The sequence below is a fragment of the Hipposideros armiger genome, unplaced genomic scaffold (assembly GCF_001890085.2).
Source record: "Hipposideros armiger isolate ML-2016 unplaced genomic scaffold, ASM189008v1 scaffold_305, whole genome shotgun sequence".
Taxonomy (NCBI): Eukaryota; Metazoa; Chordata; class Mammalia; order Chiroptera; family Hipposideridae; genus Hipposideros; species Hipposideros armiger.
The window spans coordinates 1,036,356-1,049,479 of NW_017731655.1; the positions used below are offsets into that span (position 1 = coordinate 1,036,356).

At 35.7% G+C, this 13,124-nt stretch overlaps 1 protein-coding gene across 2 annotated transcripts in view; it reads left to right on the top strand.

Annotated features, from left to right (window-relative positions):
- AGMO (alkylglycerol monooxygenase) overlaps positions 1–13,124 on the top strand; it is a 329,212-nt gene that overhangs the window by 122,702 nt on the left and 193,386 nt on the right. For both annotated transcript variants that reach the window (XM_019659889.1, XM_019659890.1), the window contains exon 5: positions 11,787–11,882. In XM_019659889.1, the coding sequence (XP_019515434.1) occupies positions 11,787–11,882 (96 nt within the window). The remainder of the gene's footprint in view (positions 1–11,786; positions 11,883–13,124) is intronic.

Consider the following 13,124-nt stretch of genomic DNA (forward strand, 5'->3'; position numbering starts at 1 on the left):
CGTCATGACTTTTCTGACAACCATATGTGTGTGTGTATATATATATAGATAGATAGATAGATAGATAGAGACATATATAAAATATGTAATATTTTTTTCATTTCCTATAACATATGCTGAAAGTCTGGGTTATTAAATGTGGAAGAAAATACTACTTATTTCATTGCTATTTCACTTGTAGTTCAAGACTGTTCTAGGGCTCCAGTGAACGTAGGTTAGAATAGGGCCTGTGATGGAGAGAAGGGATACTGTCCACCCTTCCTTCTTAAGAAATAGCCGCATTAATACAAACCTCAAAAATCATTATTCTCTCCTGATTTATATATTTCTTTTTGCATAAAGATAGCTCACACCTCTGGAGGGTGCATTCTGGGGAGAAAGCCTCCATGAAAGAATATAACTGTATTTGATGTTGCTCCAAAGAAATCAGTGCAGTTAGTGAGTTAATCATCCAAGGAATTATCAAAGGAAGTTGTTATCAGAGCATCATAGATTTCAGAACTGGAAGAAATCTGGGAGATAATATATTTAAATCATTGACTTTATTTATTTTATTTTTTTATTCAAGTTTATTGGAGTGGCAATTGTTAATAAAGTTACATATATTTCAGGTGTGCAATTCTGTAATACATCATTTATATATTACATTGTGTGCTCACCACCCAGAGTCAGTTCTCCTTCCATGACTATATATTTGTTCCCTTTTACCGTCAACTACCACCTACCTCCCTCACTACCCTTTGATAACCATTAAACTATTATCTGTGTCTATGAATTTTTGTTTTTTCATTTGTTTGTCTTGTTCCTTCGTTGTTTTCAGTTTTATATACAACATATCAGTGAAATCATATAGTTCTTGGCTTTTTCTGTCTGACTTATTTGGCTTAGCATAATAATCTGAAGACCCATCCATGTTGTTGCAAATGGCACCATTTCATCTTTTCTTATGGCAAAATAGTATTCCATTGTGTACGTATACCACATCTTCTTTATCCAATCATCTATTGGAGGACACTTTGGTTGTTTCCATGTCTTGGCCATCGTAAATAAACTCTGTTGGTGGGAGTGCAGATTGGTGCAGTTACTATAGAAGGCAGTGTGGCGATCGCTCAAAAAATTAAGAATGGAATTACCATATGACCCAACAATCCCTCTCCTGGGTATCTACCCCAAAAATCTGAAAATATTTATCTGTAAAGATATATGTGCTCCTGTGTTCATTGCAACTTTATTTATGGTGGCCAAAATCACTGACTTTAAAAGCTGCAAAATGAATCTCAGTGGAATCCCCTGCATCATACAGTGGGTTGGAACTGAGACGAGACCTCTCAGGCCCAGATTACGGTCATCTCTGTTCTGGTTTCGCTTGTGTCATTCCCCCTGTTAAGTCAATGCATCCAAAATTACAGATTCGTGAAAATCGAAGTGAAATGCAGGTTCACACCTATGTACTGCGGGAATAAATTCCCTTTGCAACCTCATAGCATGTCACCAAGGACACAGAAAAATATGGTGAATAAGGAAATACGCATCATAAACTGCTATTTTGGGAGGGTGGGTAGAGGTGGGCGCTTGTGGATGGGGAGGACATACAAAGTGGGAAATGAAAGGTAGGGTTTGTAGAGCAGCCTGTATTCTTTTCTAGTATTTGTAAGTCTGTTTGAAGATAGCATGGATGGTTTCAGGGTCTGCGATAGTTAACAGGCTGTGCTGGGTCTTTCTGAACATTAAAATCGAAGCGCAGTCGCCAGGTCTCTATTTTCTATGACTCTTTTGTAAAATTGTTTTCATCGACACTGCTGCGTAAGGCATATAATTTGGTAGTTACTAAGGTAACAATGTATTTTAGAACAAATAAAAAGTGGGTCATGTCTTTGAAGATAAAATTGATTTGTGAAATCAAAAGCAAAATTAAGCTCACAGTGCTGTTTTTTGATATTGCTATGCAAATCGGGTGGCCGTCCTGTCATTTAAACTAGTTAAAGATAAGTATTCAACTTTCAAGAATTTGTAACCATTTTTTTTTTTGCATTTTATAACTTCACTTTAAGCTTAGATTTAATATTACTCATCCAAAATGAGCTGAAATTGATGAAGTGCCATTTAAAGTGAGGCTTATTTATTGTGCACTGAAATATATCATTTTGCATGCTACTTCAATCTTTTATTACGCATCTTAATTAATATAATGCCATAAACATGATAGTCTCTCTACTTTGTAAATAATAAAATGTGTCTAGACCCATGGATATTATGTAATGTATAACAGTGTAGGGATTACCATTTTGTTTTCTGCCAAATTTATAATAAAATACCTGAATGCTGCAGTTTTACATTGAAAACATAGCTACAGAAGTGCTTGAAAAATAAAAGAATGAGATATGTCAAAGGAATACAGGAGCGCATTTGAAAGAGCTCCCAGTGGCCAAAATCCGGAACAATTTGAAAAACAAAATATATCACATATTGTGGTTATAAACGGAAGTATAAAATAAATATCTTTGAAATCAGTCCACAATGACAGAGATAAATTACTGAATAAATAAATAAGTGGGGACAAATAAGTAAGAGACAAATTCCCTTAAAGAATTACAAATAATAAATGTAGATACTGCCCCCCGCCCTTCACTAGAAATGGAGTTTAATGCCTCCCTTACCCCTGCCCTTTGTGTGTGGCCTAAGACTAAGGAAAAGGGACAAAGGGTGGGGTGGGGATGGAAGGGTAACGTCAGAGTAGAGAAACATGACCACCACAATCTCAGATCATAGTTAACATCCTCAATGATGTCTTCCTTGTAGCATGTACCCTGCTACAGGGTAAGCAGGTGTGATAAGAATGTCCTTTTATCCCTGCAGTCTTTGTCACCAAAACCCTAACCCCATTCTAACCATGAGAAAAGTCATGTGTCAAACCCAAATTGAGGGACGTTCTACAAAATACCTAACCAGTGCTCCTCGAAAGTATAAAGGCCATGAAACACAAGGATCATCAGAGATATTGTCATACATCAGAGGCGGCTATAAGATAGAAAGACTAAATGTAATGAGATCCTAAAACAGGAAAAAAAAATTAGAAAAAAACAACAACTAGTGAACTATAAAGAAGGTGTGGAGTTTAGTGGCATTTAGTTAATAGCAATGTAACCCATATTGGCCATGCAGCATGTCATATATTAGCAATAGAGGAGCCGGGGGGAGGATATGCGGCATATCTCTGCACTATTTTTGCATATTTTCTGTAAATATTAAACTATTATAAAATATGTGGTTTATTTTAAACACAATTACATGTGCATACCTGTATTTTCATGGTTGCAGCCACTGTACATGATATAACAACTCTAAGAAAAATAAACTTAGGGCCGGCCGAGTGGCGCGATGGTTGGGAGCTGGCTTGGGATGCCAGAGGGCCCCGGTTCGGATCCCACATGTGAGGGCCGGTGACGCTGCCCTCTACAGCTAAGATGCTGAACGGCGGCTCTACCTGGAGCTGGGCTGCCGGGAGTCGCCACGAGGCGTAGGCTGCAGCCCCTGTGGCAGTGGGTTGCCTTGGGCTACTGTGTGTAGCCAGCAGCCAGCAGCCAGCGTGAGCGGCCAGCAGCCGCAGTGAGCGGCCGTCCAGAGGCCGGCGACTGATCTGCCTCACCCGGGAGGAGTGCAGTGATGGTGCCAACTTGGGCCAGGGAAGCGACGTCCTCCACAACTAGACTGAGGAATGAAGCGACAGCAACTTGTCTGTTCCCCTTCCCCCATTTCCCCAGTGCTGTTCCCATCCCCCCAATTCCCCAATTAAAAAACAAAAATTCATAAAAAAAATAAATAAACTTAGAACTCAGCTGTTAACAACAGACACTGACCCCTGGGACCTTTAGTGTATCATAAAGGAGAATGATTCAGCCAATGCTGTTTGAAATTAGCTGTTGTCCTCAAGTAATTTTTTTTTATTTTTCCATCTTTAATCCTCTAATCCATCACCCAGGGTGACCTTCCCAGAATGCCAGATCTGAACAAGATAAATTCCTCTATAACTTTGAGAAAGAGATCTCATAGACTCCTTACCATATGCAGAGTTAGTCAATACCTGGCCCTAACTCTCTCCAGTCTCGTCTTCCACACTCTCCATTGTCACCCATTAGATCTCTAACTTAACAATTAATTTTCAATTCTCTAAATTTACTATAACACAGTGTCTTAATACTTCTTTGTACATGCTTTTATCTCTATCCGGAAGATTATTTCCACTTTACTCGATTGTCATTCCTTCAAAATTCAATCCATTCCTCTCTTATAGATGCCTTCCTAACTTTTCCCAGGTCGCTATTTTTGTTTGTTTGTTCATTCCACAGAACACTTGCATATCTCTATTATAGTGCTTATTATTTTGCACTATTGCCTTTCATGCCAGCCTGTAATGTTTACATGGGTCTAAGTCTATTTTTCACTGGTATATACTTAGTATACATAAAATGTCAGATATAGTCAATGTTTAATAAATGTACATTACAGGATAAATAAAATTTTAAAAAGTTTTATAGTTTTCAAAATAAATTTTCAAAAGAAATACAGTAAGTACCCGACTTACAAACATTCGAGTTGCAAACTTTCACTGATATGAACAGACCTCGCATTCCGAACATTCGTAGATGCAAACAAATCGTGGAAGTAGCTCACGTGTCTGCCGGACATTGTCACAGTTGTGCTGCTGTGTGCTTACTGTACAGTGCGATAGTGTACAGCAGTACAGTGCTCAATCAGAACCCAGGATGTCCGGAAGCAAGAGGAAAAGCAGTGGTGATGTGGAGGGGACTGCTAGGAAGCGCAAAGCAATAACCATGGAAACAAAAGTGAAAATAATTGAGAGATTGGACCGAGGGGAAAAGATGGTAGATGTTGCTTGTTCTTATAACATGAATCAACCATTGGCTTTACATTGTATATTTGTGTCAAAGGTGTATAAGACTCACTTTGTTGGACTTAACGAACGAGTTGGACTTATGAACGTTCTCCGGGAACAGAACTCGTTCATAAGTCGGGGACTTACTTTATTTGTTAGGTTAATGAGGGTAAGGCCAATGTGAAACTGATAATGGCACTGTGTGTAAAATAATTTAAATCTATCATTCATTTAAATATTTTTGATTTAACAGATCCTTCAAAAGTTAGAGCATAATTGAGTTATTTACCTTGGAATGCATACATTTTTAACATATTTGTCATATATGAAGCTATTGATTGGGAAATAGTAATCTTCAATAAGCTAAGTATTTTGTCTAAAAGCATAGGAAATTAATGATAAATGTAGTTAGCTGAAATAGCTGGGTTGAATTTTTATTTTATTTTGTTTAGCTCTGTAGTGTCTCTCCATCATTAAAATCATTTTGTTTTCTAGGTTGGAATTATAATGAACATAGTAAATTATATTTATAATATGCTAATCATCTAAAAATAGGTAAATTTTAATCACCATCAGAGGCAAGAAATATAATTATAACATCAATTAATGAAAAACTTTTATTAAAACTTTTATTATTATAAATTAGAGAATATGTAAATATATGATGATCTTGTTTTTGAGCATAATAATTTTAAAATATATTAATTAGATTTGGTAACATTAGAGAGCAATTCACTAGGAATAATGAAGTCTGGATCTCAGCCTTAGTTCTGTTATTAACTCCATACCTTTGCCACTCTGAACCAATCAATTCATGTTTCAATCCCCGTGACTTTGTACATTAAGTGGGGCAATTAATATTTGCTCTGGCTTCTCATATTGTTATTTTGAATATCACCTTAAATAATGAGTGTGGAAATTCTTTGGATTATATCCATAAATCAAGTATGATTCACATATGTAATATTGTTTTTATATTGCATATACAACTGTAGAGGAACCTTTAGTGACATCTCAGATCACTTTATTACATCATACTCCCTGCCATACTACAGAAGCAAAGACGATTTTTCAATATGTGGGAGTTGGAGTTATAGAAAGACAAATGTGAACAAATAAAGACATGAGAAACTAACAACTTTGATGTAATGCAGCCAAATGCACTGGGGATAAAATTCTCATAACTCTTATGTCACATAAGGAAAGTATGCCTTGAGCCCCCCATGGAGTAAAGAAACAAAACTTCTCTGAGGACCTTGCTTCCACACCTTCAACCACCATTCAAAAACAGCTTGTAAGACACAATTCATGTCCACATATTAAATAAATGAAGCCCTCTTGCCAGTTTATATCTTGACCAGTTTCAGAGCCTTGATTCTAGACGCATCAGGAAGATGGAATTATTCCGTAGCTTAACAAGTAATTTTGAAATTTGGTAAAAATAATGTAATTCATTGATTTTCAATGTTTTTCATTACATTAGAATCTGATAGTCATGTATAGCCCTTATAATGAAGAATACATAGGGATAATCATAGTGAAGAGCTCTACATAAAACAGCGTTATGTAATTGTCACTGTGAAACAATGCACAACTGGCTAAAATATTCAACTCCTTTTACTTGTCATTGTTCTTGTTTTGAGATGTAGAGCCATTCATGGTGGCAGAGGTTGGGGATATAAGGAGAAGGAAGACATGAGCTTCTGTTCTTAAGGTGATTGCGTTCCTTGGAGGGATTCAAGCAAGTCAGTGGCTATTGTAATATAAGTTGTTAAGGTTTTAGAGAGAAGTGATTACTTTGATTACCATGGTGGGTCAAGGGGAGCATTAGAGAAGAAATGGTGCTTGAGCCCAATTTGTAAGAAGAGTAAAATTTTGCCATAGATGAGATAAACAGAGAATTATGTAAAAAGAGAATGTGAAAACACAAACTTATGAAAAAAATGTATAACAAATTTGGGGAATGGAAAGTAAAATATATGGCATGTGCATTAGTTTTCTGGGTCTGCCATAATGAAGTATCAAAAATTGGGTGGCTTAGAACAACAGAAATTTATTGTCTCATAGTTCTGGAGTCTAGAAATTTGAGGTTAAGATGTCAATAGGGTTGGTTCCTTCTGAAGGCTGTAAGATAGAATGAGTTTCATGCTTCTCTCCTTTTGGTGGTTTTCTGACAATTTTTGTGTTCCTTGGCTTGTAGATTCAGCACCCCGATCTCTGCCTTCATGTTCACATGGCTTTCTTCCTATGTGCATGTCTGTCTCTGAGTCCAAATTTTCCCTTTTTATAAGGAACCCAGTCATACTGGATTAGAACCTACCTTAATTACCTCATTTGAACTTGATTACCTCCACAAAGATCCTATTTCCAAATAAGGTCACATTCTGAGGCCCTGGGGTCTTGGGCCTCAAACGTCTTTTTGGGGGATGCAATTCAACCCATAACAGTATGAGTGTGCCAAGAATATAGGATGAATGAGATGGTGGAATAGGGGAAAGAGGAATTGGATCCAAGCATAGGAATGGGAACAGAAAGATAGGCCTAGATTACTTAAAGATAAGGGTTTTCTAAATAGAAACACAGACACTTATTCCAAACCTACAATTTAAGCAGATGTGTTTTACGGTCAGCGATCAGTACTCTATCTGCAACTGGTAGATTTGGTTCCATGTCATTAATAAACATAGACTTAAGGAATGTGAGATAGTGTACTTGATTATTCAATCTTTAGTTTCTAAATCCCAAAGGAAGACGTTATTTCTCTAAGGGCATATTATAAAAATAAGTGAGAATCACAGGGGTGCAGATATTAGTAAAGTTAAACTACTTTAGTAAAATAAAGTGACCCTGAGTCCTGGAGCTCAGAAGGTTTTTTTCAAAGTAATTATACACTTGACTTCAACCATTTTGCTTAGCAACTTACTCAGAGACAGCTCTTTCTTCTGAACCCTGGCTTTTTCTCCTTTTATCATGCCTCATGGCTTTCTTTACTAATTCATTCAACCAAGGCGCTTCTTTTCCATGACCCTGGGACTCACAGTCCACCACCGCCTTCTGTCACAGCTGCCCTGAAATCCCCAAGCTGTGCTTAAATCCGGCCCCCCACCTACTTCACTCCCACACCCAGTCTGTGGATTGCCTGGGTGTCCTCTAGCACCAGCTGGCCAGTGTGACGCCCCTTGTATGTGGCGTCCAGATATGCCTCAGAAATCCCAGACTCTTCAAGACCCCTTCTCTACTGCTGCCCCTTTCTATCAGACAATGAAGATATTTCAAACATCACAGAGAAATGTGAGTGTTTCTGGTTTTCCCTCTCTCTGCTTTCTGTTCAAGTATCTTCATTCAGATTTGTGAATTCACAAGTTCACATGTTTTCATACCTCCAGTTTTTTAGAAAATGTTCACCTCTCTTCAGCAGGCCTACTCCTTCGATTGGTGATGTTGCTCCTGTGTTAGTTCTTCTCTTGGACCTTGTTTAATCAGTTACTCTTGGTGTTTGTCCCTCTTCTTCCCATCCGGCTTCTTCTCGGCACACCATAAGTATATCCTCATCTCTCACATTAAAAAATAAATAAACACATAAAATCTCCTTGCTCATCTACATGTTCTATTCAGGTAACACCCCAGCCTCTCTACTTCCTTGTTCTCAGGGAAAGAGAGAAAGAAGTAAATAATCCTACTGCTTTGATTGATTCTTAAATTACTGAGGTGTGGATTACCTGCAAATCCAATACCATTTTTTCAATTCAGTTGATATTTGTACCACATAAATATTTGCTTATTCAACAGCTTCCTTGGGATATGTCTCAAGAACGCCAAAACAATATTCCCTGAGTTGTACTGCCAACCTATTCTTATGCCTGTCCTCTATCTTGGTGAACAGCATTACTCAACAGACAAGCCAGAAGTCTGGGTATCTTCTGATATTCTTCAGCCCCTCTACTCTTTTATGTTTAAGTAGTTACCAAGTCCTTAGAGCTCCTGCATCTCCATCCCCATGGCTGTGGTTAAATATTCAGCATTTTTCACTGGGCTATTAAAATCGATTTTTATATTTCTTACAAGCTTAAAGAAAAAAAAAAAGTTAACTCTTCCCGCATAGCCTAGGTTAAATCCAGTCTTCTTAAGTGCCATTAAAAGGCTCTCCTCCCTGTTTTGATTGATGTCTAAATTATCTTTTGTTTTATTTTGTTTGGCTGTAGTGAGTCACAGACTTACCACAGATTCCCTGATGAAAACTATAGATTGTTTCTTCAAATAATTGTGCATTCCCCCATTACACACAAGCTCACACTTTGTTGTAGTGATATGACGGGGTTTCATGGACACCCTGAGATCTATCCATGAATCCCATGGTCCAAACCAACCTCTTGCCATATTCTCCAACATCTTCAGCAATGCCGAACTACTGACAGTTCCCCCTAAATGCCGCGTTGTTTCTTGCTTTGTGATGCTCCCTTACGCAACCCCTGCCTGCCTGATTCACTTGATGACCAGAATAAAATCTACTGATCTTCTGCCTATTTGCCTAAGGTTACCTCTAGGCTTATCCTCATTCTCTCCTCACACACACAGAGGTCTGGGTTATTACTCTCCTTTATGACCCTATTATATATGTCTTCTATCAAAAGATAATAAAATAATCCAGAGTAGACAGTGTGACTTAAGGCTAAAGGCGCTTGGAGTGAGAATGACATGGGTTCAGATAAATAGCAGAAGTGAATATAATATTTGCTAATGTCCCCTGACCCAGGTACAGAGTTCAAGTTTGAGAAAGGAAAAATTTCTTTTGTCAAATTAGTACCATTGGAGTCTTTATGATGGAAGTGGCATTTAAATTGCTTTACAAACTATAGAGGATTTTGGAATGCAAAGATTTAAAGGTAGAGAAGAAGACCAGTGATAATTCTCAGACCCGCATGGCATTTACTAAGCTGCTTTCAACATCAGAAATTAGGACCGTGATTGTTTTTGCTAGATTCTTTTCATAGTATGATGTTAATCACAAGAAATTAACTTTAATGTGATTCATGTGACTTAATCCCTGACCTATTTATTTCTTATTAGAAATGTGATTTTCTGGAATTCCTGCTGAGTTCATTTTTCTAATTGTCAGTTCATCCTTATATTTACTGATTTGTACTATTTCATCAAATGTGTTTTTAGGAAATCTAATCCTATGGGAAACTCATTAATAAAGTACTCTATGGGCTAATAGGCTTGTGGTTCATATTAACACAGTAAAGTCTCTGAGAAGTTCTGCGGTAAAGAAACTTCACTTGTTTAACTCACCACTTCACAATTTATTTGACCATAGAACCAATCCCCCCTTTCATAATAGCTGTTATTATGGCAAAGGACTATTTCTCCACACGTTGGGGAATTATAATGAACTATGAATATTCATCTGGTATGCACTCCCTTTCTACATAGAACAATTTATTAGCATCCAAGATAAGTTGTTTTACATTTTTACTCACATCTCACAGATTCCAAAGTACTCCTTAACTCAAAGTACTTATATCGTAGGTCATATATGTGTTTTAAATATTTTTATTAACCTATATTGTAAGACAACTTTTAATATATTACCGAAAAGTCTAATTACAATATCACAGATCTTTTGGTACCAAAAGGATGACTAGATTTCAAATGGCTTTCCCCTTCACAATTCATTTGAGGAAACAGAATCCTAGAGAATTTTAAGAACTTTATGAATTTCATGGAGGGATTCTGTGGTGGAACCTAGGCTTAAAAGTGTATATCTTGAATAAAAGCCCAGTATTCTTTTGTTGCTCACTAATCTAATTCATTGCTTAATAAGACATTTATAAATAATGAAACCGATCCTGTTCATTATGATAGTTGTGATTTTTCATGACTTACAAGGTTAGAAACAAAAACTAAAAGAGTTTATGTAGGTGTCCAATTCCTAATGCATAATCATTACTAAGCGTTGCTGAAATAATATTTGACCTAATTGAGAACAAAACCTTTAAAGTAATTTAGAAACGAAATTGTGATATTCAGAAGAAATGTTTTTAAAACAGAATGTTGGAAAAATTGACTCCACAAAACACGAAATATAAAGCGAAAGTCAGATTCTTTTTATTCCTATTTGGTTGTTTAGTTTTTCATTTAATAAAGATGTTTTCTTACAACATGAAACCACTCTTGGGGATCAAAGTCATTAGGAGAACACAGCAGATTGAGGTTATTAGTTGATTCTAACCAGTTCTGCAGTTTTAGCATAAGTTGTTTTTTTAAGGCAGAGGCATTTGTGTCTGTTAGGAAATATCGACCTTTAAAATTTGTTTCCAGCATGACACCATATCATAGCCCCTTCCTTGCTAACTTTGAAAAAAGTAGGAGACAGTTTATCTCAATCAACCACATATAAACAAATTTAAAAGGCAAAATGTATTCTCTTCGTATATGAAACCACTTTCTTTTATTATAATTTGATTTTATTACTAAAAATACCAGGTTATAATAGAGTTCGGGATTGTCGAGGTATAAAGACACATGATCCTACATTTCTCATACATAAAGTGAGCATTTGTGTGTGTGTATAGAAAACCTCTTTAAGTCTAGGAAACACATCCAACCTTTTCAAGATTAAGGAAGCAACACCCCACCTATGATATTTTAACTAGAAAACATTAAATAAATAGAAGTCCAGTGGACTTACCTTCAATGTTTGCAACATTGTTACCATGTGGAAATGAATGTTGCAAAGTCAAATGTGACAATAAAATATAAGGAATAGGATAAATTTGCTAAAGAATAAGGTATATTTGCTGAAGTATATACTCAGATATTGAATTATAAGTAATAGTATATGTTATGTTGAGAAATCATGTGCAAATTTAAAAATCTTTTGATTTTTCAGATATTCTATACTCCCCTGGCCCTCTTCATACCACCTTCAGTATATGCTGTTCATCTTCAGTTCAATCTCCTCTACCAATTTTGGATCCACACAGAGGTAAATCTTTTTTTTTTTTTTTTTTAAGTTTTATACCTAAATAGTTAGCCTGAAGCAATGTCCTGGAAATCCACTAGCAGCTGATTTATTGTGTAAGAAAATCTTTGTCTGCCTTCTTTAAGGAGAAACATCTGTTCATTTTTATTCCTTTTTACTGAATATATATTGCAAAGTTTATAAGAAGCAATGAGGCCAGTTGGTCTCAATTAAATAAAACCATTTTTTGAACTATTAAGTACCAAAACATTTTAATACTTTATTCAATACAATATCTTCCTGTATTATAATTTATTAAACATTGTTTCCCAAAAGATATTGAAATTTATTTCAATATAAAGATATACATTTATATTTATATATTTTATGTTTATAAATATAAGTAATATTTATATATTTGATATAAATATTTATAATAATGATAATTCATTTTATAATGTAATTCATATTTATAATATAACTTATTCTATATTAATAAATACTTAATTATGTATTTAAATAGATAACATATTTATACATTATACAAGTCAGAAGTTCTTGAAAACTCCTTGAAAAAAGTTTACTGCTTAAAGAAATTATACAAATATTTTTTTATTGAAAATCTTGCTTTAATTTTGGATGTTAAGTTTTATTTAAAAGGTGTTCAATATATTGTTAGTTTTTTTTCCTCCCAGAAAAGAGAACAAATATAATTTCTTGGGTCTTCTGTTGTATCTCAAATTGTCAGACTTGAATGTTTGCAGAAAGATCATTAAGCAACTGATTGGTTTATGAACTATTGTACTGATCTGGTTGTTAAGCACCAAAAATCACAGACCCAGAAAAATTTTTACTTACACATATGAAAACTCTGTCAAGCATTTGGTATTTATTGGAAGCCTTTTGAAGTTCTATAGGAAGCACACTGACAGGTGTTGCAACTGGTTGAACAATGCCGCAAATCACAGCTGCATTAGATACCAAAGCTTGATGCAACAAAGTGCATTATTTCATTAATCTGCAGTATTTCATGCTACTGATTTACTTGGGATAAAGAGGCTGTTACCAAGACTTGGGGCATATGTGGCATTATTTGAAGATCTGTTATAAAATAGCATTGCATTTCATGGTAGTTGACATACATCAAACAGTCAATACTGCAGCCATCTGAAAGAGTTGTTGAGGCCAATTCTGACTCGAAAGGTCAAAGACCAAATTTGTTTAAATCAGTGGAGGGAAGCTTTCTGATGATTTACGTGGAGGGGT